The following is a 25945-nucleotide window of genomic DNA, read 5'->3' on the forward strand; positions in this document are numbered from 1 at the left end:
AATTCCAACTCGACACAGCTTTATGCTAATGTTATTCATAGTAAACCGGACTTACTCATCCTTGATGCACAGTTGAAAAGGGCTTATATTGTTGAAGTTTCATCTCCGTCGACGCTTTTATTGATCAATGTTATAATACCAAATTTACATATTACAGTCCTTTGTGTGAACTGATCACTCTCGACACGAATTATTCATGCAAAATCGTCATCATCATCATTGGTTCTACAGGGTGTGTCCACAAAAACGTGGTGCCTGGGTTAAAAATACTTGGGTTTGACACCCGGAGGAGCTAAGTATTTGAGCATCAGCGCTGCCATTGGCTCAAAAATTGTGTAGCAAATGCGTGTTGGTGCGGTCAATGCACAGCGCTAGTTTGTTTTCGCCCTTCTGGTTGTCATTTACTTGGCTATGGGTTTGCTCTTCACCATGGTTTAAAGTTTTTGCTTTTCATGTGTTTTCCATGGCTTCTCACTTTTTGCTTGTAATTAGATTTTGAATTTGCCGCCTGCTCTGCGAGCTTTATGTGGCGTTCTCTGTATTTTGTATATAATTGCAGTTGTCTAATAAAATATTTGAAATATGTATGTTAGTATGAAGATTGTTTATTAAAGAATCCACTCAGCAAGTTTCCAATGCTCTGTTTTGGAGAAAATCGTAAAAAAGCATGATTGTGTCCCACATTTTTTTCTTCAGTATTTTATTTTTCTGATTACCTATCAAAAACTATAGATATGAAGATCTAGGAATCCTTTTATATTTGATTAACATCATCATATGGTTGAAATTTGGGTGAAAATCATGCATTTTTACAATTTTTCTCCCATATTTAGCATTTCTTAAAGCTGGTCAGAATTTTAAAAAATAAAAAATTCTTTCCTATATCTAGTTTTTTTAAATTAAGAATTGTTTTTTTAATGTCAAAATCATAACTAAACATGCATTAACAATCTAGGCAATTGAAAAGCTTTTTAAAAGCGATGGGTAATCGCTGAATTTTACGATACATCGCTAATTGTCACTTTTGCATTTATACTTATCATCACAATAGCGATTGCCGATGACAATTAAACAATTCTAAATGCCATAAAATACAATTTAGAACATTTGACTATTGTTACTTTCTGTCTGTAAATCACCAATTTAGCTTGTGCTGATCCTAAAAAACTCTGCAACTGTGACAAAAATGATGGTGTGACCCGGCATGATGAAGGTGTAATAAATGACATATCTATAGTGCCAATATTGAAGATGAAGTATGGCGATGTCAGTGATGATAATGGGGAAGAGTGGGCTGCAGCTTCTATTGGACCTTTGCGTTGTGAAGGAAAAAGTAAGAAACAAACATAAATGTATAGTAAAAGTATAAAATGGAACTGACTGGTACTTTTTGTACATGTGATCCATGTTGGTAATTCAGTGTGCATGAAATGTAGAAGTACAAATGTGTAGAAGTACAAATAAACATTTTTGTTTTTTGGAACTCAAAATAAGTATATTAAAGTATAAAAATGTATAGTAAAAGTATAAAACGGAACTGACTGGTACTTTTTGTATGTGATCCATATATCCTGGGGGTAATTCAGTGTGCATGAAAGTTACCATAAGTTACTCTTCACAGATATGTATTAGACCATGAGACTAACCAAAAAGTGAGATCAGACTTGGCATATATGTGACACGATCAAGGGGAATGAGTCGGATGTCACTAACATTGATTTTGAGATATTGGCAAAGAAAGTGTTAAAATTCTTTTGTTTTCTATTGTTTTCAGGGATTGATAATAAATTAATGTAATTTCGGAAAGAAAAGTCGTATCAACATAGGGTTTTCAGTTTCTGAAAGCTCTCAATGTCCTCTTTAGAATCACATGTAAAACTCATTTTCGACCAGGGTCGACATGTGACTCATTCCCCTTGATCATGTCACATATGTGATAAGTTAGCAACAACTCTGCTAGAGGTTATTGAATTTTGTACAGGGGTCAAACTTGAAACTATAATAGTTTGCTTGTATTACAAATTTAATATGCCTTTGAAATTTCTTTAGTCATAAGGATTCAGAAAATGTATATTTTGAGATATCTAGGATGCACTGTTCTGGAGTTATTACCAAGAATATCAGACTCAGAGGACACCGTCATTTTTGGACCTAAAGGGATCAAAAACATGAAAATGCTTTGATTTTGGCAAACAAAGTGTCATAATGTTCGTTTTGATATAATAATTCATATAAAAAATAGTTTGCACTGGACACATCATAATCTCAGTCCAATAATTTCTCTTTCAACAAGGGTCAAGGGATTTATTAACCTGTAATTAGGCCATCAAAATCGGAAACCATGGTTGACATACGAGTAGTTAACACTGGGGATAGCTGTCAACATGTAATGTGGCAAGAGATTTGACATGCACACTGTCATGTGCATCCAGTATGTGAAAATGACAGTGTACCATGTACATGTTAAATTTTTTTGCATGTACGAATATGGTTGCACAGGTAAGTGATTCACACAATGAACAACTTATTAAAAACAAATTTTTCTCTTTTTTTCAGATACAGAAGAAAAAGCAGGTATGTACCAAATGATAATGACAACACGGTGGTGCAGCGGTACAGGCTCTGCCTTGCAATCCTGAGTGTGAATGTATTTTTTAAAACTTAATTTTGAATTAAGTACATAGCATAAATTGTGTGATTCATTTTAACTATTTAAGTACAAATATCAATTGATTTATTATACCTAAAGAAATTTTTTCTGACAAAAAACTAAAAAACAAAAACATGTGGGGGCTTTAAGACACAAATATTTTTTAGCCTAATGCCAGCAAAAAAGGGTCTAGATAAGTGATTTTAGGGTGTCTTTCATATGCTGTGACAAACAAGCCCAAAGATTTGTACTAAGACTAATTTCAGTTTATGCATTTTAATTTTTGTTCTAAAATTTTCATTCTATAACTATCTAACTAAAGTAACACAAAATAAAAATTCCTTTAAAAAGGGAATGGGGCGCCCAATGTGAGCTGGACGGGATATGATGATCAAATACGAGAGAAATGCTTCATGGAATGAAGCTTTCGTGTCAATTTGCGATTATGTGGGGTGGGAGTTCTGTTTTGGGGGCCTATTGTAGTGAGGATATTGCTTTGGATATTGAATATTGTTGAATTTTGTTATGCAGGGCCTAGGGTATATGATGGATAGTATAGAAGACACAAATAAGTAAGCTTCTCCCTAGTCATCTATACACTCATTCTTGTCACACGACGAATTTCGACAAAGTCATGTAAACGTAATTTCATTTTTCACCCGACCTCCGTCCAGAAACAATCCTGAAATGTTGAAAACCTGGGGTCGGCGCACTCATGCCAGTTTATCCTAAGGTATACTCTGTGTCTTTTGTAGCCAACCCTGTGGCTAAGAGAGGCTAGGAAATACTTAAACTAATACAAAAAAATCATACCCTCTTTCATATCAAACAATTCCAAATTGACAGGCCTGTTATATCAAGGGTAAGATCGATCGTTATTCTTCATGAAACGGGCACAGCCCATTTTTATGTTATTAATTCTGCTAAAAATTAATTAATAAATAACAAAATTACGTCATAATTATGACTTTAAATCGGCCATAGAACTCGATAGAGCAAAATTTCGGCATAATACTCAAGATTTTGGATGCTTAGACTTGTTCCAAGTCCTTGACTTGATTGTCAGAAAACATGCTGAAAATGCATGTTTTTGGCTCTTTTTCAAGAAATTACTCCAGTTAGGACTAAATGAATGATTAGGATTGAGCTATGTTTCATTTGGCAGAACTTGATAATTTTTTTAATCCCAAAAAATTTGTTCTGTATTTTCCTGGAACAGGGAGTAAGATGTTGCAACACATACCGGTAATAGGTGTGTTTAGAGGGTAGCTTACTTTTGAAAGTTACTTACAAGCGAGCTAGCAATTAAATTTATGCTACAAGCGAGTGTGTGTCCAACCAACTCAAAAGAAAGAGTGACCTTCAGTGGTAAATTATGCCATGATTATTCACACAATCAGAATAGGACTGGATTGGGTCATCAAGGTCATGCTTACATGCAAGTCTTATTCACGATGGCCTTACATTCAAATGTAGCTTGTTACATGTAAGATATCTTACATGTCAAATCGTCACTTGTAACTTGCATGTAGCTACATGCGAGTGCGTTTAGACGGGCACTACATGCAAGTTTACATTCGAATGTAGTTACAAGCGACTTTACAAGCGATCGTCTGAACAAGCCTAATAAAACTGGCAAAATAATATGTACAAATGAAAACATAGTAGGCACGTTCAGACGGTCGATGATTAGTCATTGATTAGCTTGTAGTATAAACTTCAATGATTAGCTTGTAGTTAGTGACCGTGTGGACGCAATCGTGGTTTAGTAATCAACGAGTAAACTTCAAGTTACTAACCATAAGAAATCTTATGGTTTAGACGTAAACTATAAGCAGTTATCGATGATAGTGCCTGTGTGGACAAGCTTATCTTCGAAGTCGTAGTTAAGCGTGACCTCAAATGACCTGATTGTGTCTAATACATAGCATGTTTCTTGATCTTCTTGCATTTACCATGTTTTACCTGTTACGCCGTCAAATAGCAGCAAAAGACATAGCAAAGTCCGGGATCAAACTGGTGGAAGGTCTGGATTGACTCCAAATCATTGCATTTTTAGTAGGCATATAGTATTTTCTTAATTGTTTGGCTTAAAAATGAAGTAGCAAACTTGAAAAATGAAGACAGAAGATTAGAATAAAACTAATTTATGATGGTTTTTTGGTATCGTCATTCGTTCTCGTTTCACATTACGCCATTGGGGGGACCGCGGCAGTTCGACCTAAGGATTCAGTATATTGTTGCGCGCAAGAAATAAAAATTAAATGGTCTCAGAATTTGATCTTTCACAGTTTATTTTCAAATAATATTTCTTTTAATGAGCTAGTAACATCAACAACATGAAATCTTTTTTTTTTCACTATCTTTCACTATAAAAAATAATGAAGCCACCGCTGATTTATTTTAGCTGCACTGGTGGATTCATCCACGCTTAGGCCTATTTATTTCATGGCTAAATAAATCATGTTAAATATTTAGCACGAATTATGTAGGCCTATATTCATTATGAATATTTTTCTGCTATTTTTTTTTATTAGCAGTACATGATTAGGCCTATGAATTTTCACCAACCATGCCAACGAAATTTAATTCAACATCGTAGAACATCAATGTTTCATTTGATATTTTCCCCCTGTATACGGTCCACTTCCGGTTTTTTATCAACAAGCAAGGTGCTAACTTGTTGATAAATGTTGGAATTGTCTAAAGTTAGCCGCCATGTGGACGCTCGTCGTTGATTAGGGGATTAAAAGTTACCATCGATGATTACTAATTATCTATGGTAAGGCACCGTCTGAACATGTCTATTGACACAGCTCATGCATTAAAGCTAACCACAGTAGTTGTCATAGCAACAATGGCAGTAAGCCATCATGCCCAGACATATGATCATAACTTTAGGCTTGTTCAGACAATCACTTGTAAAGTCGCTTGTAAGTACTTTCGAATGTAAACTTGCAAGTAGTGCCAATCTAAACGCACTTGCATGTAGCTACATACAAGTTACAAATGACAATTTTACATGTAAGATATCTTACATGTAGTGAGCTACATTCGAATGTAAGGCCAGTGTGAATAAGACTTGCATGTAAACTCGCATGTAAGCATGACCTTGATGATCCAATTCTATTATGATTGTGTATAATCATGGCATAATTTACCAGTGAAGGTCACGCTTACTTGTGATTTGGCTTACAAGTAAGTTCCGTGTGCACACTCGCTTGTAGCATAATTTAATTGCTGGCTTGCTTGTAAGTTACATTTGCAAAAGAGAAAGTTCTTGAAGAGGTTTTAATTTGTTATGTGCAGACAATTTCCTCTTACTGAATAAATATTTGATCAAAACATAATGTTTCAAGTAAATATAAATATCTAATAATATGAATCATTAATAACTATCATATACATAAAGAACATTATTAATAACGACGGGCTGTATAATTATTATGAGCTGGGGTAAGTTCCAAACTTTGTCTAACTCAGAGGTATACAGGAAAAGTCCTTCAAAAAGGACAATCCAATCCACAGCATGGCTCATGGTGCTAACACTTATTGTGGGTCCTTCTCGATAGACATGGACCTCACAGCCATATGTTAGATCCAGTAAATACTAGATAGCCAATCAGAAATGGCATTATACATTAAGTAGATACTAGATGCCAATCAGAAATGGCGTTATACATTAAGTAGATACTAGATAGTCAATCAGAAATGGCATTATACAGTAAGTAGATACTAGATTGCCAATCAGAAATAGCGTTGTAAATTAAGTGGATACTAGATAGCCAATCAGAAATGGTGTTATACATTAAGTAGATACTAGATAGCCAATCAGAAATGGCGTTATACATTAAGTAGATACTAGATAGCCAATCAGAAATGGCGTTATACATTAAGTAGAGACTAGATAGCCAATCAGAAATGGCGTTATACACTATGTAGATACTAGATAGCCAATCAGAAATGTTGTTATACATTAAGTGGACACTAGATAACCAATCAGAAATGGAGTTCTACAATGCAATTGACAGACGGTTTGTGTGGAGTGAACAGAACAAACCAGTGGCGGAGAAGATTAACTTGTTTACAGAATTCAAAACATATACTTAAACTTAGCAAATAAAACTTTGTTTTGGTTTTGAAAATTTATTACTTCAAATCCAGTAGTAAAAGATGGTATATTTACTCACATATTCAGTGACGTTTCTATGATAATCTATCATCTTCATCAGACTTTGTTTTGTTTATTTGTATTTTACCAGCATGTCAGCCATTTAAGCCCAACGACAAAGATGAAGCCCTCTTTTTATGGGATGTACAAGAAATTGAAGGGTTGGACAGGATTGAAGTTGTTGTCAAAATATCTGCAGCGGGTGCTACTTTGATACTTGGATCAAAGCCAAAAGAGGCGGGACCTCGATTTGAAATTGGTAAGCTACTGTAATGTAACTGAATGCAATGAAAACTTATGAAGCGTACAACTCCGTTAAGGGTGGTCTGAACCCTGGAATTATGGAAACTTTCGGGCCTCATAACTGCTAAATTATTAGTCTAAAGAATATAAAAGTATACATTTTAGAATGGAAATGACTTGATGAATTAATCTGTGAGCTCCAATTTGGGCTAAAATGCTCATTTTTAGAGAAAATCACAAAAAACAGGTTTTTTGGCCCTAATTTTTTCGCGCAACGTAACAAAAAAAAATTGTTGTTTTTTTATTAATTTTTAAAAACTAGATAAAAATATCTAGAAATTTGGGCAAAAATCAGGCTTTTTCATGATTTTTTTGAAAATTTTGCATTTTTTGACAATTTTTTGTAAAAATTACTAAAAGTTGGTCAAGATTAAAAAAATAAAAAAACGGTCCCTAGATATTTTTTTTTTAAAAATTGCGCAAAAAATTTATCCAAAAAACCTGTTTTTTGTGATTTTCTCCAAAAATGAGCATTTTAGCCCAAATTGGACCTCACAGATGAATTCATCAAGTCATTTCCATTCTAAAATGTATACTTACATAACCCGACGCCAAACGTCGGCTTGTGCTGTCTCTTCTCAATTCATCTTCTTCTTACAAGCCGACGTCAAACGTCGGCTTGTGCTGTCTCTTCTCAATTCTTTCTTACAAGCCGACGTCATACGTCGGCTTGTGCTGTCTCTTCTCAATTCTTCTTCTTACCTAGCCGGGACACCGGCTAGGTCTTGTGATGCTATCGGATCTTTCTTCTTTCTTCTTCTGCTTCTTTCTTCTGGCAACAAATTTCAAAATGCTTCTTCTCTTACATGTTACATCCTACAATGACGTCACTTGCACATATGCATCGGCTATATCCAGTGTCTATAGGATATTCACAAATTTGGGGTCAAAGGTCATTAAGGGGTCATTTCGGTATAAAACCAAATATCTTCAAAATGCTTCTTCTCCTACATGTTACATCATATAATGACGTCACTTTCACATATGCATCGGCTATATTCAGTGCCTATAAATTATTCACAGAATTTGGGTCAAAGGTCATTAAGGGGGTCATTTCCGGTCTGAAAGCTAAAAATATTCAAAAAATCACTGTCTTTACAAATTACATAGCAGAGTGTTGTCATTAGCACACATGCATTGCTACTAACCAGGGTCTTTGGGGTGTCTACAGTTTTGGGGTCAAAGGTCATTAAGGGGTCGCTTCCGCTCAAAAAACCAAAAATCATCAAATATGTTCATTTTTGTATATCTCACAACGCAACTAGACCAGAGTGACATAAATTTCATATATGCATTAGTGATACCTGATGTATGCACGGTATTTTTATTTTTTTGGTTCAAAGGTCATTTAGACGTCATTTTCGGTTTTAAGCTAAATAACTTCAAGAATTTTTATCTCCATAACTAAGCATAGTAGATTTTTTTTTTTTAAACTGTAACAATGCATTTTCTCGGTGTATATGAGGTTTTTTATATTGGGGTCAAAGGTCATTAAGGAGGTCAAAACGTCAAATTTGCAAAAAATGTTTAAAATTACGGAAAAGTAGCTGTATCTCAGCCTATGGAAAACGGATAAAGCCCCTACATGCTACAGTGATGCACCATTAATGGTGTGAGATGTCCATAATAGCCGGTCAAAGGTCAAACTTTAAGTTAAGACTGGCATTTCCGGCCCGACTAGGTCCAGATCTGTAACCAGATCTAGTTTCTTCTTCTTCTTCTTTCTTCTGGCAACCGCAATCAACTGCATCTAGCTCCGCAAGGGATTGACAGATTCCAACCAAACTTGACCCAAATGACCACTGGGCTAGACCAAACCATCCATTTGACTTTGACCTGGCTTTGACCTTTGACCTTGACCTTATGGTCAAAAATGTTGATTTCACAAAAAATGCTACTCCTTCCACAAATTACATGCAATGATCACGTGACTCATGCATATGAATCAACGTTAACCAGTGCTCAAAACTTGTAAACAGATTTGAGGTCAAAGGTCATTAAGGGTCATTTCCGGTCAAAGTCTGAAAATGTGTAAAAATATTCAAAAACCACTGTCTTTACAAATTACATAGCAGAGAGTCGCCATTAGCACACATGCATTGCTACTAGCCAGGGTCTTTAGGATGCCTACAGTTTTGGGGTGAAAGGTCATTAAGGGGTTACTTCCGGTCAAAAACCAAAATTATCAAAATGTTCAAAACATTTTTATCTCAAAATGTAAACAGACCAGAATAATATAACCAACATACATTAATTAGTGTTACATGATGTATGCACGGTATTTTTATTTTGGGGGTCAAAGGTCATTAAGGGGTCACTTCCTGTTTTTAACTAGATAACTTTAAGAATTTTTATCTCAACAATTGAACATAGTAGAATTTTTAAATTAAAACTGGAACAATACATTTTGTCGGTGTACATAAGGTTTTTTTTTTCCATTGAGGTCAAAGGTCATTAAGGGGTCAAAAGGTCAATCAAAAATTTTAAAAAAAATCAAAATCCATGTTTAAGTTCCGATTAAGCTGAAATTCACCAGGAATATTTCTTATGACATCCTAAGCACAATGCAAGAGCAGTTGACCCCATCCGTAGCCCAGGGGTCAAGTTATAGGGGTCAAATTGCGGCTTGTATTCAGCGTCTGTTGACTCTAGTTTCTTTCTTTCTTCTGGCAACCGCAATCAACTGCATGTAGCTCCGCAAGGGATTGACAGATTTCAACCAAAGTTGACCCAAATGACCATTGGGCTAGGCCAAACCTTCCATTTGACTTTGACCTCGCTGTGACCTTTGACCTAGCTATAATGGTCAAAAATGTGATTTCACAAAAAATGCTCCTCCTTCCACAAATTTCATGCGCTGGGGACATGGTTATATCATGTGACTTCGACTTTATTCGGTGTCTATAGGGTGTGCTCAGATAAGAGGTCAAAAGGTCATTAAGGGGTCATTTCGGTCAAAGTCTAAAAATATTTAAAAATCACTGTCTTTACAAATTACATAGCAGAGAGTCGCCATTAGCACACATGCATCGCTACTAGCCAGGGTCTTTAGGATGCCTACAGTTTTGGGGTCAAAGGTCATTAAGGGGTTACTTCGGTCAAAAACCAAAATTATCAAAAATGTTCAAAAAATTTTTGTCTCAAAATGTAGACAGACCAGAGTAATATAACCATCATACATGAATCAGTGTTATCTGATGTATGCATGGTATTTTTATTTTGGGGGTCAAAGGTCATTAAGGGGTCACTTCCTGTTTTTAGCTAAATAACTTCAAGAATTTTTATCTCGACAACTAAACATAGTAGAATTTTTTAATTAAAATTGGAACAATGCATTTTGTCGGTGTACATAAGGTTTTTTTTTTTTTTTTGAGGTCAAAGGTCATTAAAGGGGTCAAAAGGTCAATCAAAAATTTTCAAAAAATCAAAATCCATGTATAAGTTCCTATTAAGCTGAAATTCACCAGGAATATTTCTTATGACATCCTAAGCACAATGCAAGAGCAGTTGACCCCATCCGTAACCCAGGGGTCAAGTTATAGGGTCAAATTGCGGCTTGTATTCAGCGTCTGTTGACTCTAGTTCTTCTTTCTTTCCTCTGGCAACCTCGTGACATTTTGCGTGACTTGCCACGTTTCGCCCTAGCTCTCTTATGCTTCGACAGATTTCAACCATACTTGAACCAAATGACCACTGGACTAGGCCAAACCTTTCATTTGACTTTGACCTTGCTGTGACCTTTGACCTAGCTATAATGGTCAGAAATGTGATTTCACAAAAAATGCTACTCCTTCCACAAATTTCATGCGATGAGAACATGGTTATATCATTTGACTCGACTTTAGTCGGTGTCTATAGGGTGTGCTCAGATAAGGGGTCAAAGGTCATTAAGGGGTCATTTCGGTCAAAGTCTAAAAATATTCAAAAAATCACTGTCTTTACAAATTACATAGCAGAGAGTCGCCATTAGCACACATGCATTGCTACTAGCCAGGGTCTTTAGGATGCCTACAGTTTTGGGGTCAAAGGTCATTAAGGGTTACTTCCGGTCAAAAACCAAAATTATCAAAAATGTTCAAAAATTTTTGTCTCAAAATGTAGACAGACCAGAGTAATATAACCATCATACATGAATCAGTGTTACCTGATGTATGCATGGTATTTTTATTTTGGGGGTCAAAGGTCATTAAGGGGTCACTTCCTGTTTTTAGCTAAATAACTTTAAGAATTTTTATCTCGACAACTAAACAAAGTAGAATTTTTTAATTAAAATTGGAACAATGCATTTTGTCGGTGTACATAAGGTTTTTTTTTCATTGTGGTCAAAGGTCATTAAAGGGGTCAAAAGGTCAATCAAAAATTTTCAAAAATCAAAATCCATGTTTAAGTTCGATTAAGCTGAAATTCACCAGGAATATTTCTTATGACATCCTAAGCACAATGCAAGAGCAGTTGACCCCATCCGTAACCCAGGGGTCAAGTTATAGGGGTCAAATTGCGGCTTGTATTCAGCGTCTGTTGACTCTAGTTTTATATTCTTTAGACCAATAATTTAGCAGTTATGAAGCCCAAAAGTTTCCATAATTCCAGGGTTAAGACCAATGATGCTTTAAGCATTGAAAATTTTGAGTAAATGGAGTACCTTATACATCCAGTGGGAAGGGGGGTACTTGTGTACCTTGCAAGACCTCTTCGCCGTCAAGACCCCCTTTTCAAACTCTTCAGTTCCAGAGACCCTCCATCAAGCTCTTTTTCCATTCTGGAGTCCCCAATAGAAGTCCATATGAAAGTCTCAAAAACTTGGCTAAAAATACCCCAATAATAGCTTCAAATTTGTGCTCAAAGCACTTATTTCAGAGAAAGTTATGGGCACTGAATAAAACCCCATTTTAAGTTTGGAGACCCTATTTTAGGCATCCTGCAGTTATCCCCATAACAAATTTTCCCACAACCTTTATCTCACTATATCAGATTATTGCCACCATAAACCTGAGACGAAAATTTAGGTATATTCGTCTCAGCCATAAACCCGGGGGCACTCAATTTAAATTTTGGTAGGGTGAGAGCGCCAAACTTTGAGAACTAATAACTGATTTTTGATTTTTAGGCAAAATAGGGGATTGATGAACTAAAATTTCAACATTTTTGTAGGGGTCTGTGAACTAAAAAGAGAACAAAATTTTCTGGTTCCATCATTTTGACCCGGTATTATTGGTGGGATATACATATACCATTTTTTAGAGAGTCTTTGAGTATTTCAGCTTCAAAAAAGGGCTTTATATGGACAATGAACACACGTAACTCATACAATTTGTTATTTTCTCTTTTTTCTCTTTCATTTTTTGTCAGTGAGTTAAAGCTAATATATATTAGGCGTTTCCCCTCCTGAGAAAAAAATCATGCATATGGGGCTGAAATGACACCCCTTATATCAAACCTTGGGATCTCCTTTATAGAACCTATTCTTCTTGTGAGTCAGCTTTATTTGTCTCAATACTTTAGTGCAAACAAGGCTAGCTCAGCAAGCAAAGAACGTTTTACAGAAAACATTTAATGTTGGGTTATATAAAGAGTATAAAACATTTTAATAACATCCAGAAAACATTTTTGAAAACTTAATGAAAAACATTCTAACATAATGTTATCAAGTGTCAACAAAATATTTGCAACAAATGTTTGCCAAAATTATTTTGCAATAACATTTTGATGAATTTTTCAAGTGTTGTAGTATTTGTTTCATATAAAGCATTTTGAAATGACCTTAATATATCCCGACATTTAAATGTTATTTTAAACGTTTTGACCAACAACAAAAGAAGTTTATAACATTTTTAAAATCATTTTTGTGTTTGCTGAATCAGCAGTGTCATGTCGGGGTCGGGCTTTGGGTCGGGCCCCCCCCCTACTTTGTTAAAAATCATGCAAAAATATCAACAACAAAAATCAGCCGTTTTTTGGTGATTTTAGCCAAAAGCCCCCTGCATAACTCTGAAAGAGGGACTGAGCCCCCGCAAGAAAAGATCCTGGACACGATGGTGGATTAGGTCATGCTTTACTCCCCCTGCCTTAAGGAGATTAATTTTGGGCTTGAACAAACTTGAAGGACGATGGATGGTTTTAAAAATCTAATTTGAATCGCGCTATATCTCCCTACCAAACAAAGAAAGAAAATAACAAAAGTAATAATAATGATAAAGAAAAGACAAAAGATAACAATTATTTTGTTTTTGTTTTTCTCATTTTTTTCCGTCTTGATAGTATTTGAAGATAGAAGACCTCAATTTGATGATAATGTGTTTGTGTATTATTGCACCAACGAGGGATGTGGACCAGAATATATCGGAAAGGGTAACCTAGGTCTCTTCGGTCCTGACGAAGAAACACCTGCCTGGATAACCTATAACCAGAGATTGGTGGTCATTGGTCGTGAAGGAAGCTCAAAGTCTGTCAGAGCTCAAACTAATGATGATATTGAAGTCAAACACTTTGGGGTAAAAAGTGACGGGGCGGCATGGCAGTTCTTGACTTTCTGCGCACAATGTAAGTTGAATGTATTTGTTTGTCACCAGCTGTGTTTGTTTCTTTGTCTGTCTGTTGTATCGTATCGGCCCGATATTTGCAATATCGGTATCGGTTCGGATGTCAGTAAAAAAATTTGGAGGAAACCAATGCATTTATAAATACAGGGTGTCCCAATAAAAACAGAACCCTCATTGCCCCTCTTTTTCTCCTATTTCTGAAAAGTTGATCAAATGTATTTTGGTATGTAAAGAAACCTTAAATCGTTAAATTTAATGAACCAAAACGATTATTTCAATGGGCTCACAATTTTTGAAGATATGCCCTCTTTAAGAAATACCCCTTTTTCACTCTGTCCATGGATGAGTTTTGGCTACATCAAAGATTAAAACGAAACACGGTTAATGACATGGATAGATAAAGCATTAGGCTTTGGAATGCATTCACTATGAGCAAGGATCACCAGCTAGCCTCCAACATCTTTGCAACCGTATTACTGCTGCATTCTCAAGTATACAGCACTCAAAGAGGGTACGCAATGCCATTTTTTATTTACTTGCCTAAAAGTAAAGGATAAGTCATCATTAGGTATTTTTGAAATGAAAAAAATTGGCAAAAAGAAGAAAACGGCAGTAAATTTCAGCTTAACCACTAGCAGGCTATGTTAGCACATCTATGACAATAACAGAGGTGTGAAAACATGAATTTTTACAGTCCTCCCGATGAGCAAATTACTGTGTGGGCCTTTAATATAATACTGTACATATCCTAGATACATGCCTGTAGCAAGGACTTATTTTAGGGAGGGCAGATTTTTGAAAAAGTGGACATTTTGTGGCAGATTTTGTAGAAGTGGAATTTTTTTGGGGGGGGGCAGATTTTTGAAAATGTGGACTCTTTGGAGGTGCTGCACAAAGCTGGGTGGATCTGGGAGACTTTTGGTATATTTTGGGGACATTCTGGGTGAGCGTGGCCCAATTTTGATGATTTATAATGTAATTCTATGTATTTTGGGAAGATTTGAGGGGATTTTTTAAAACCTGGGTGGATTGGTGTCTGCCCCTCCCCTTGCTACGGGCCTGACTGTATACATCCTAGCTAGATAATACTTTTGGCCCGGCACCAAAAAAATTTTTTTTTTTTTTTAAATGATAAATGATTTTTTCATCATATGAAGAGCAAACAAAAAAAATTTAGGGGGGTGATACCCTTAACAGACATGCCAACTAGTACAGTTTCACCGTATTTAGTACGGTAAAACGTGAAAAATACTGTAGTACGGTTACCCCCCAAAAAATACAGAATTCCACAATTTTGACCAAAATAATAAAATGTTTTGTCTTAGATAAACAGCTGCAAGATTAAACTACCGACTGAATTACTGGTATCATTTGACCACTTTCTTGGTCTGTTAAAGTGGTTGCCTACATTGTTTTTCTCTCAACTTTCGATGATGCATGCACATTTAAAAAATATTATTTAATAGGCCTACAAGATGCTTTCCAAATAATTTTCTTCTGACTTGCAAATTTTTCATGCGCATTAAAAAAACACCTAATGCTATGTCTTCTGAAGGTATTTAGTTAACTATTTAGCTCTATTGGTGCAAAAGATTAAGCATACAAGAAGGTTCCGACCTCCTTTTACTTCTGACTTTCGCACCATGCATATTAAAGAAATATTTAATAGGCCTTCAAGATGGTTTCCAAAATATTTTTCTTCTGACTGGCAGATTTTTCATGCACATTAATATTTTTTATTAACCACCTGATGCTATGTCTTCTGAAGGTATTTAGTTAACTATTTAGCTCTATTGGTGCAAAAGAATAAACATACAAGAAGGTTTCAGACCTCCTTTTACTTCAGACTTTCGCATGATGCATGCACATTAAAGAAATATATAATAGGCCTACAAGATGGTTTCCGAAATAATTTTCTCCTGACTTGCGGATTTTTCATGCACATTAATATATTTTTATTAAGCATCTTCATCTAACTGCTACACATGCTATGTCTTCTGGAGGTATTTATTTAACTATTTAGGTCTGCAAAAGAATAAGCCTGCATGATGCTTTCCGACTTTGTTTTCTCAATGGTGCACACAGTGGCACATTCATATTTTTAATATTTTTCTTTAACCATGCATAGACAACTACTATAGGCCTACCCAGTAGTACAGTCTTCTAATTGACATTGACATTAAACTGTTTAATTTTTTTTGGAAAACATGAACAAAACCCGATGTTAGGCCTACCGACTGATACTATAATGAATTAATGATGATGATGATGATCATCATGATCATGATCAATGAAATTTCTGAACTTGAAAGTTTAAACAAAGTATGCTTCTATACATTAGAAGTAACAAAACCCAATGTTTCCAGAAAATGTTTCCAGAAATATATCAATTTGTTTCATCTACATACTTTATCCAATTTTGTGAGGTCGAAGGTCACATACAAGGTCAAAGGTCGACTGAGGTCACCAAATCTTTTAATAATTAATTTTTAACTGTGCGTCACATATGTGACACGATCAAGGGAAATAAGTCGGATGTCACTAATATTGATTTTGAGATATTGGGAAAGAAAGTGTTAAAATTCTTTTGTTTTATATTGATTTCAGCGATCGACAAATTAACACAACTTCACAAAGAAAAGTCCTATCAACATGGAGTTTTCAGTTTGAAAACTCTAAATGTCCTCTTTAGAAACATTTTTAGAACTCATTTTCGACCAGGGTTAGACATGCGACTCATTCCCTTGATCATGTCACATATCCGTCACAAAAATCAGCTTGATCAGTCATGTGATTAAGGAAATATGACGACTTTAAGATGGCCGCATTCCATGTAAAGTATATCAAAGTAGCACTTTCAATGAGTGATAACTCGTAAAGGAAGCATTTCTGTATTGATTTATTACTTTGATGGAATGGTTCTTTGTTATTGCCAAATTTGATTGCAAATTCATCAGGGGGGCCCCTGGACCCCCGCCGTTATGTGCTCGGTCGCACAAGTGTTCCCTCGCAATTATGTGTTCCACTATGGGGTTTCTGGGGTTAGCAGGTACATATTTAACTAATACGGTTTTAGGGTGCAAAATACGGAAATCTGGATTTCAAAATTGGCATGTCTGCCTTAAGCGGGCCCCTGATGGACCCCCGGCCGTAAGCGCGAGAGCTCCACCTGCTACGCGCAGTCTGCTTTGCAATAATTTGCCACCTGGCATAGAAACTTTGGCCTAGCTACAACCCTGCTTTTGGTGTATGCAGTGTCTTTGGCCACCGTGATCAGCAATTATACTAAATTAGTGGGTTTTCTTTTCTTTTCAGCATTGTTGATTTGTGAAGATGGCAAGGGAACAATAGACTGTGGCGCAACAAGGTTTATTGATATAGAATATGCTATGCCTGGACAATCGCCAAAATGCCAGAAACCAGGAAACACAAATTGCCAACCAGACGTTACAAATAATTATCTGTTTAAGACATGTCAAGGAAAGCATAGTTGTGAGGTAAGAAATATAATATACAAATATTTACTGCTCATGAGGGATCTGGTGGAATCTATAGTAGGCTCACTGTCTCCAGTTCACCGAGGGGACCAATAGATTCCACCAGATCCCGAATTTAGAGCAGTAAATATTTGTTTTATATCCTTCATTAATATATTCTTTGTTCATTAATTGGTTAAATAATAGAAAGGCCTTTATCATAGACATAGGCCTAGGCATAAATGTAGGCTAAGCCCTAGCATATTTATCAAGGCTAGACTAGGCTTGCCGTGCTTCGTTTTGATTGAATACACGTAGGCCTACATGCACAAAGCACGCACACAATTGAGTGGCTATAAAGCTTACCGTTGTAATGTTTTAACCTCTACAATACTGCCGTGAAACGAGTAACCATGTTCTCTGTTATTTCGCTGTCAATATTAAGATATTGTTCCTGATGTAACTCAGATTATGTCATTAAACTGCCGTATTTTAGTTGCACTTCTGTGCTGCTGCTTGTGTACTTCGCAAGACAACACGACTTGCTACACATTAATACCCCAGAACCGGTAGCGATATCCCGCGTATGTGGCGAGTTGCACCGACCGCTAGGAACTGCGACGCGGCTATGAGGTCATCTGGCGCTCAGAGGGAGTATAGCAAAAAAATATATCCCGGGGAAATAGCACTTTGAGTCGGCTTTTTAACTGCTTTGCAAAATAGCAAAACTATTTTTGGTCACATGATATTCGTTTAACCAATTAATGAACGAGAATATATTAATGAAGGATATAATACAAATTATTGGGCTATTCCAGTTGAAATCCAAACACCCCCTGTATGACCTTAATCTCCCACACAGTTAGATTTCAAATGGAGTCACCCATTCAGGCATAACCCCATTTGAAATTTGCACTCATGGTATTAACAAATAATAAGAAAAGTGTTATTTTCAAAGGCCTAATGAAACAAAACAGAAACTAAAAGAAAAACAACACAATTAAAACACAGTCGCCAGTGCACAGAATAACTGCATTAGTGCATTATGCAAGCAACAAGAAATTGCATCAATTGCAATGTGTTTGCCATGCAAGCTTTGATGAATGTGCAGTCAGCTTGGTAAGTCAGCGTGTTGAACCATGGTGGCGTCGCCTTGAAGTCAATGAAGTTTACTGAGCAAATACTGCTGGGATCACTGAATAGGCCTTTAATTGCATGGCAACATATATAGCTGTCATTTGATTGGTTGCTATTTGGAAACAGTCCATATATTTGGCCTTGTCAACCAATCGACATGCTTGTCTTAAAAGCACTCAGCAGCATAGTTTTTGCGTACGCTTGTAAATTGTAGCTTTTACCACCACAGCGGAACCCAGTGGGAATGGTACCAGTATTCACACTTGCAACGAAGCACAAGTTAAGTCTTATGGTGTGCTTGGTTTTCTGCCGAAGTACTCAGTACAAATGGCCATACAGGGCCGGGCCGCAAACATGGGTAGCATTCTGGTATATCAATGACCCCTTTTTCAAAGCCTAGTTTGGTATATGATTGGGTCCTTTTTTCAAAATTTTCGGAAAACAGCCCAATTTTTCCTTAATCTAGCCAAAATTTTGGGAAAATTTGTAAAAACCAAGGCAATTTTGGTTAAATTCAGCCAAAAATTTTGACTTTTGGTATATCAATGGGTCCAAATTTCTTGAAAAATTGGTATATTTATGGGTCCACTTCCAAAATCTCAGCGGCACGTCCCTACCAAAACCAAACTTGAGAACCCCGGGTTTTCTGTTCATGTGTGAAACACAAAAATGAACCATAAATAATAATATACTGCAAATTGGAGGTTATTGCGAAGTGAAAAAGAAACATTGACAGTGCAAGATGTGCGTTTTAGTTTGGATTTCAGGCCACCATTGCACATGGCGGGGCATGCGACAAATCGATGATAAAAAGTAGAAATTTTACAAATATGGTTTTGGTGTGTAGAATACAGATTTTGGTCTTCTGAGTACAGAAATCTGGATTTCAAAGTTGTCTGTTACTTTGTGCATTTTTATTGATCCCTCATTGCTTTCATGATTTCTTCTTTGTTGTTCAGGTCATTTCCCAGATGCTCCCAGGTCCTTGCAAGGGTGTTGACATACGATTCCACTGCATCGCCCAGAAGTTTGCTAAATCTGTCGGGGGCGCTTGTACTACAAACCCATGTATGAATGGTGGAGAATGCTCGCGATCTGGAGAAGGTTATCATTGTGATTGCTCCAAGACCGACTTCACCGGGGAACGATGTGAAAAAGGTAAATTGTGATAAATCTATTAAGAATGCAGCTGTTGGGCTATTCCAGTTGAAATCCATACACCCCCTATGGAAGGGGGGTACTCGGTACAAATGACCATACAGGGATGTGCCACTAACATTGGTAGCATTTTCAGCCTTTTGGTATATTAATGACCCCCTTTTCTAGACCTATTTTGGTATATGGATGGGTCTTTTTTTTTCAAATGATTTTTTTTGTTGTTGAAAAATACCACAATTTTACCTTTGGAAATTCCCCCAAATTTTTTTGAAAAGCTTGTAAACAATTGTGTTATATTTGGCTGAAAATTGTGACCCCCCCCCCTGAATGGAAGACATGACCGACCCCAGTGGAAGACATGACCTTTATCTTCCATGGGAGTGTTCTGTATCTTTCTAATTATTAGTTATTTTGTAGTTTGACCCCTGTACAAAGTTCAATGACCTCTAACAGAGTTATTGCCTGATTACGAAAAATCTAACCTCATTTTTTTGTAATGTCTCATGGTCTGCTCAACTGTTAAGATTAACCTACTCCCTATTCCAGAAAAATACAGCACTAATTTTTGGGGATAAAAAAATATTATCCTGTTTTGCCAAATGAAACATAGCTAAATCCTAATCCTTTAGTTAGTCCTAACTGGCAATAAAAGTATAATAATTTTAATATTTGGCCAATTTTTGAAATAAGGGCCAAAAACATGCGTTTTAGGGCATTTTTAGTATGCTGTGACAATCAAGCTCAAAGACTTGTACTAAGACTAATTTCTGTTTATGTATTCTAGTTTTTGGAAAAGACATGTTTCATTTTTGTAACCCATTGTTTAATTATAGTAACACAAAAAAGTGGGAATTAGAGCAAAATTGCGGCATCTACTCAAGATTTTGAATGCTTAGACTTGTTCCAAGTCCTTAATTTTTGTGACTCGATTGTCAGAAAACATGACAAAAATGCATGTTTTTGGCTCTTTTTTCAAGAAATTGGCCAAATATTAAAATTTTATTTTTATTGCCAGTTAGGACTAACTAAAGGATTAGGATTTAGCTATATTTTATTTTGCAGAACTTGATCATATTTTTTTTATTCCAAACAATTAGTGCTGTATTTATCTGGAATGGGGAGTATAGGGTACATGTCATGCACACAAGATCAGCCTCAGTGAAAGGATTTAATGGGCATGTTGTAGCTTTACTAGACACATGAATAGTGTTATTTCAATGCATTGGAATAGGAACTGAATTGGATTTGATTTTGGCCATTTTCATTTGAATTCAATGCATTGAATTGAAATGTTTTATTCTTTCATTTCAGTTCAATGCATTGAATCGAAATTTGTTTTCTGTTCATTTCAATTCAATTCATTGAATCGAAATTTGTTTTCTGTTCATTTTAATTCAATTCATTGAATCAAAAATGCATACATGTATTATATGGAAAAGTTTTCCTACGAAATTCTCTTTAAATAAATTATACTCGACTCATGTGTGCAAGCTGTGTGTACAGAGGCGTTCGAGGTCAATGCACAGTGCATACATTACCACACAACACACTAAGCAGGGCTATCACGGAAGAGGGTATGGTTTTTCCTCGATGCGACAGCATTTTGTAATCAATCAGATTCCTTTTTAGAGAGTAGAATCTGGCAAAGTATTTCTAGTAAATACCGTCTGAGCCAAGTCAATCGGACTGACTATTATCAAGTGAGGGCCGTCTATAGCACGCTACTTTAATGACACAGGGTGCATGTCAGTGTATTTCGCCGTAACTCGAGTGAGATTTTGGGAATACCTCGTGGTGTTTAGTGCTCCTGTACGATGAGGTCTTTCATCAGATTTCCTTGAAAATCGGGGAAAGTAGAGTTTAATATATACATGAGACAATTAAGAGTGAGCCAAAAAATAAAATACTTTCCCTTTATAATAATTGAAGTTGAAAGTGAAAAAGGACAATTTTCTCCCATTGCTTAACTGTGGGACCCCTTTTATTTGAGCAACAGAGACTACTTTTTCATATGTTTGATTCTGCCATTCCACATGTATTGTCAGCTTATCAGTTACAATAAACTTTCTCCCTGAACTGCTTTTTCTTGGTCAAATGCCCAGTACAATGTAGCAGTGTTGGTAATAAGAGTTGAATTTGAATATGAATTGAATTCAAATGCTGTGAATTGGAATTGAAATTGGTTGGCAGTTAATTTCAATGCATTGAATTGGAATTGAATCAAAATTATTTAAACCAGAGAAAAATTGAATTGAAATTGCATCAAAATAATTTCATAAAATGTGACGTGTAATGTTAAAAGGAGACACTTTTGGGCAGGATCGTAAATGGAGAAATAGCCAAAAATCTGCCCGGGTGTGATTTTTCACAATTTGGGTTTGTTGCAAATTTGTGATGTTATTAATGTTTAAAATATTGTCTGATAGTTTCAGATCGGAATATAACTGGCATCTTGTATTTTTTAGACATTTTTCAAGGTAATTCCTACTCTCAACATTGTCAATAATATTTTTAAAGGCCGATATCTCAATTTCCATTTTTATAATACCATTACTTACGAACTCAATATCTTCGCTTAGGAAAGTCCGATTTCATTGGGGAAAACGACGCTGTGGAGCACGATATCTCTATATTTAAGATATGTAAAAACCTCAAAATTGATAACCTGCCCAAAAATGTCTCCTTTTGACATGACACGTCACAAATAAGAATTGAATCTGAATTGAATTAAAATTCATTTTCTGAATCAAAATAACATTAGACATGAAACAAACAAAATGGTCTTTACACCTGTAGCAAGTCTGCTTTCAAATCTCAAATAAAATCTCACTATATGGATCATGATGATTAAATTGTATTCATGCTTTTTTGTAATTTTGTATTTTTGATATGCTTTGTATATTTGAGTTCTGTTGAGTTGGGAACACTGCCCCTTTTGGTGATGGTGCTCTTTTGTGCTTTCAGTGCTGCTCCCAGCTGCTCAGCAGACCTCAATTTTATTGTTTTGTTCCTATTTTGTTGTTGACTGTTGATAAATCAATCAAAATAAATAGATAAATAAGAACCGTGTCTTCTTGTATACCTTAAAAACTTGATTGTTAGCATATGTGCTTACTATCGAGCGGTTTTGAAAACATGAAATTGTACTAAAGTCCGGCGCTTAACCAACTGAGCTAATGGGATTGAGACACACATTTGCAGGTTCACTTGTTCATATATAACTGTGTATCAATGATTTGCTCAATACCCTTTACACTTTTGTGCATGGGGCTCTTCACATTTGCATGTTTTAAAAGGGCTTGATAGTAAGTACATATGCTAACTATCAAGTTTTACGGTATAGTATTAATATCTATTCAATATTTCATTCAGCTTCTAAATCTTGTGTGGTATTGAGCAGTCGTCACTACAAGACATTTGATGGCCAAACGTTTGACGCTAATGGTGCTGAAGGCTGTAGCTACGTTCTTTTCAACTATAAGCGTCGAAAGATTATTTTCTCACCACATGACGGAAAGGTTACAGTAATTGGAGTTGGTAAAGTAAGTTATTTTTGGTGTCCTGTTATTTGCATATTTATGAATATTAATGAGCTTAAGATAGTACTTTTAGTTGTAGCTTAAGATAGTACTTTTAAGATATTTTATATTTGTTGTTTTGTATATCATTGTAAGGCGCCTTGAGGTCAGTTCTGGCATAAGGCGCCCCATAAATGCGTTTTTATTATTATTATTATTATTATTTGCATATTGCTTGTATTTACAAACCTCTCTTATTTACAGAGTTTGGATCGATATATATTAACGACAAGCTTATTTCCAAAATTTCTGACTTTGTGTTTTCGAGCTATGCATAGTTACATGTACTACACTACTCCATCGGCCACTGTATTGTAATATTACTGTCTGCAAGACAGAAAAATACAAATTGCAGAATTTTTTTGTTAAACTATTAAATCTGCAAGAAATATTATCTGTAGGTGTGTTATGGTATAAATATCTCACCTTTTTTGGTGGTATTTATTTATTTATTACATCTTCTTTAGCCTGGGGATACCCTATCAGTACTAACACTGTTTTCCATGGGTTCCCAGGGGTCATATATTCGTATTCAGAATGCAATTCGATAGGTCTGAGGTGCTCTCATGTCCCACAAAAAATACTGTCGAAACACAATAAACGCTCATTTTGGATCCCTTAAAACATTACATATAGAATATACAAATTCTTAAAAGTACATGTATAGAGAAATAAAGCTAAATACAACAATGAGGCCGATTGGTTTAGAGTTAGCATTGGTCCGAAAAACTAAATTTCTAATATTGATATTGAAACATACCTCACAGTTTTGGTCAATATCTCTATGAACTGGAACTATGAAAAAAAGTTGAAAATGCATCCAGTATTCTGGAACAGCCCATTATTGCTGAAGGGGTGTAAGTAATATGTGTCACGGACGGACATGACCAATTCAAATTCAAATGGCAATATTTTCAAGGGGGGTATGAGGTTGTGTATCATGAAATGCCCTTTAAGGTTACACGAAGAAACGTATAAAAAGCGTATAAAAGGCGTATAAAGTTGTTCTCTAAAACCGCGTTTTCTCAGCAATCAAATATCGCAGTGAGTCAAATGTTGGTGCATGGATGTATCTTTACATTATTTTTGTGTGTTATACAAATTTTTAGAATCCGTTTGAAAATCCTTTGTTTAAATCATTTTTACGCACAATGTTCACAAGATCAAAAACGCGTTCCATGCAGTTTTTTCAAATGTTCGCCTCCGTATAAAACCACACCGAAAGTGATTGTTTTCTCCTTTTTGTATTGTACTACAAATCGACCAAAGAAATAATGTTGCCATGGGGAAGAACCAAATACAGTACCGATTAAATTTTATTAGCCCGTTTTTGGGAACAATTTTCGAGAATCTTGTACCACAAAACACTGTTATGTTACATTATCGATATCTGGATTGTGGAACGTTAATTTTGATTTCTAACTGCCTACATTATTTCTCAAATGTCTATCGCTTACTTTACCATTTGAATTTCACTCCAAATTTAAGCTACTTTTGCAAAAAGCGAGGTTTTTCGCCATCGATACCTCCGACATTTACAGCGGTAATGAGCTTGTTTATCATAAGAGCCTGTTATTCCATAATAGTCAGTTTGAGATCGATCAATTTCATGTATCCCCCAGTGGCTCAATCGGTTAGCGCGCCGGGCTCACGTTCGACTTTATAATACTATAGTTTTGAGCTGGAAAACTTTGGTACGTGTTCGAGTCCCTATGTGGTCCATTCCATTTATTTAATTTTATTTTTCTCTCACTTTTTTTTCTTTTTTATTTTGTTCGTTTCTTTCTTTCTGACTGCAGCGATTGATTGTTTTTGCCCGTTTTTTTTCCCATTATATAATTCAGGAATTTTTAGGCTATACTAGTCTAATAAGCGCGGCACGCGGCCTATGAATATATTTTTACAAATTAGTTTATAACAAAATATTGTTGGTTTTGTTATTGTTGTTGTAGTTATTGTTATAGGCCTATATATTGCATAATCAAGGTATAAATAGGCCTACTAGGCCTATTATAGCCTATAGAAGCATTGATTTATTTCACGACAGATAGGCCTATCATCCAGGATAATTTTGAAAATTGACAATTTTGAAAATCCAAAGGAAAATTACCGCGGCTGCACACAATCACCCCCCCATCAGCCCATATGGTCCTATCATGGTCGCCCCTCCTATCCCTGCAACATATAGGATGACTCACGAGCAGCGGTTTGTCCGTGGCCCTAGTTCAGATTGATACACTATTGTACGCATGAGTTCATTCTTTTCTGCATGGCTGTTTCCATTATTAACTTACGCCCCTCTGGAATCAAGCCTTGAAAATCAATTGTATTTAACCTTAAGCTCTTGTATGTCAATTATATGTTTCATTGCTGTATAATTTTGTAAATAATATATTTCTATTCCATTATTGTAGAATATTGAACTAAAAAAAGATGGGAAAGTCATGGTTGGGAACACAGCTGTAACTTGGTTTCCATTCGAAATCAAAAATGCAAATGTAGTGGTGATGCAAATAGCAGAAACTCGACTGGTAAGTATCTCTATGACAAATAAAGTGGCAAGAAAAATGCTTTTTTTCATCAAATCAACTTAAAAGTCTTAGAGAATTTTACTGCGGTACATACTACTATTGTGCTGAATGACAGTAAAATCAATAAGGTGTTCAAAAAAACAACTTTGTTTCCATCAAATCAATTTTACTTGGGTATATACTACTATTATGACAGTAAGATCAATTAGGTGGCAAGAAAAATGCTTTTTTTTTGTCAAATCAACTTAAAAGTCTTAGAGAATTTTACTGCGGTACATACTACTATTGTGCTGAATGACAGTAAAATCAATAAGTGTTCAAAAAAACAACTTTGTTTCCATCAAATCAATTTTACTTGGGTATATACTACTATTGTGTTAAATGACAGTAAGATCAATAAAG

At 35.6% G+C, this 25945-nt stretch overlaps 1 protein-coding gene across 1 annotated transcript in view; it reads left to right on the forward strand.

Moving 5' to 3' along the window:
• The window catches only part of LOC140140470 (uncharacterized), a 235312-nt gene that overhangs the window by 84286 nt on the left and 125081 nt on the right, over nt 1–25945 (forward strand). The window contains exons 37-44 of the mRNA XM_072162230.1: nt 1148–1333; nt 2557–2574; nt 6913–7080; nt 13383–13664; nt 16979–17160; nt 19236–19434; nt 22807–22976; nt 25427–25543. Of these exons, the coding sequence (XP_072018331.1) occupies nt 1148–1333; nt 2557–2574; nt 6913–7080; nt 13383–13664; nt 16979–17160; nt 19236–19434; nt 22807–22976; nt 25427–25543 (1322 nt within the window). The remainder of the gene's footprint in view (nt 1–1147; nt 1334–2556; nt 2575–6912; nt 7081–13382; nt 13665–16978; nt 17161–19235; nt 19435–22806; nt 22977–25426; nt 25544–25945) is intronic.

The sequence above is a fragment of the Amphiura filiformis genome, chromosome 19, assembly GCF_039555335.1.
Source record: "Amphiura filiformis chromosome 19, Afil_fr2py, whole genome shotgun sequence".
Classification (NCBI taxonomy): Eukaryota; Metazoa; Echinodermata; class Ophiuroidea; order Amphilepidida; family Amphiuridae; genus Amphiura; species Amphiura filiformis.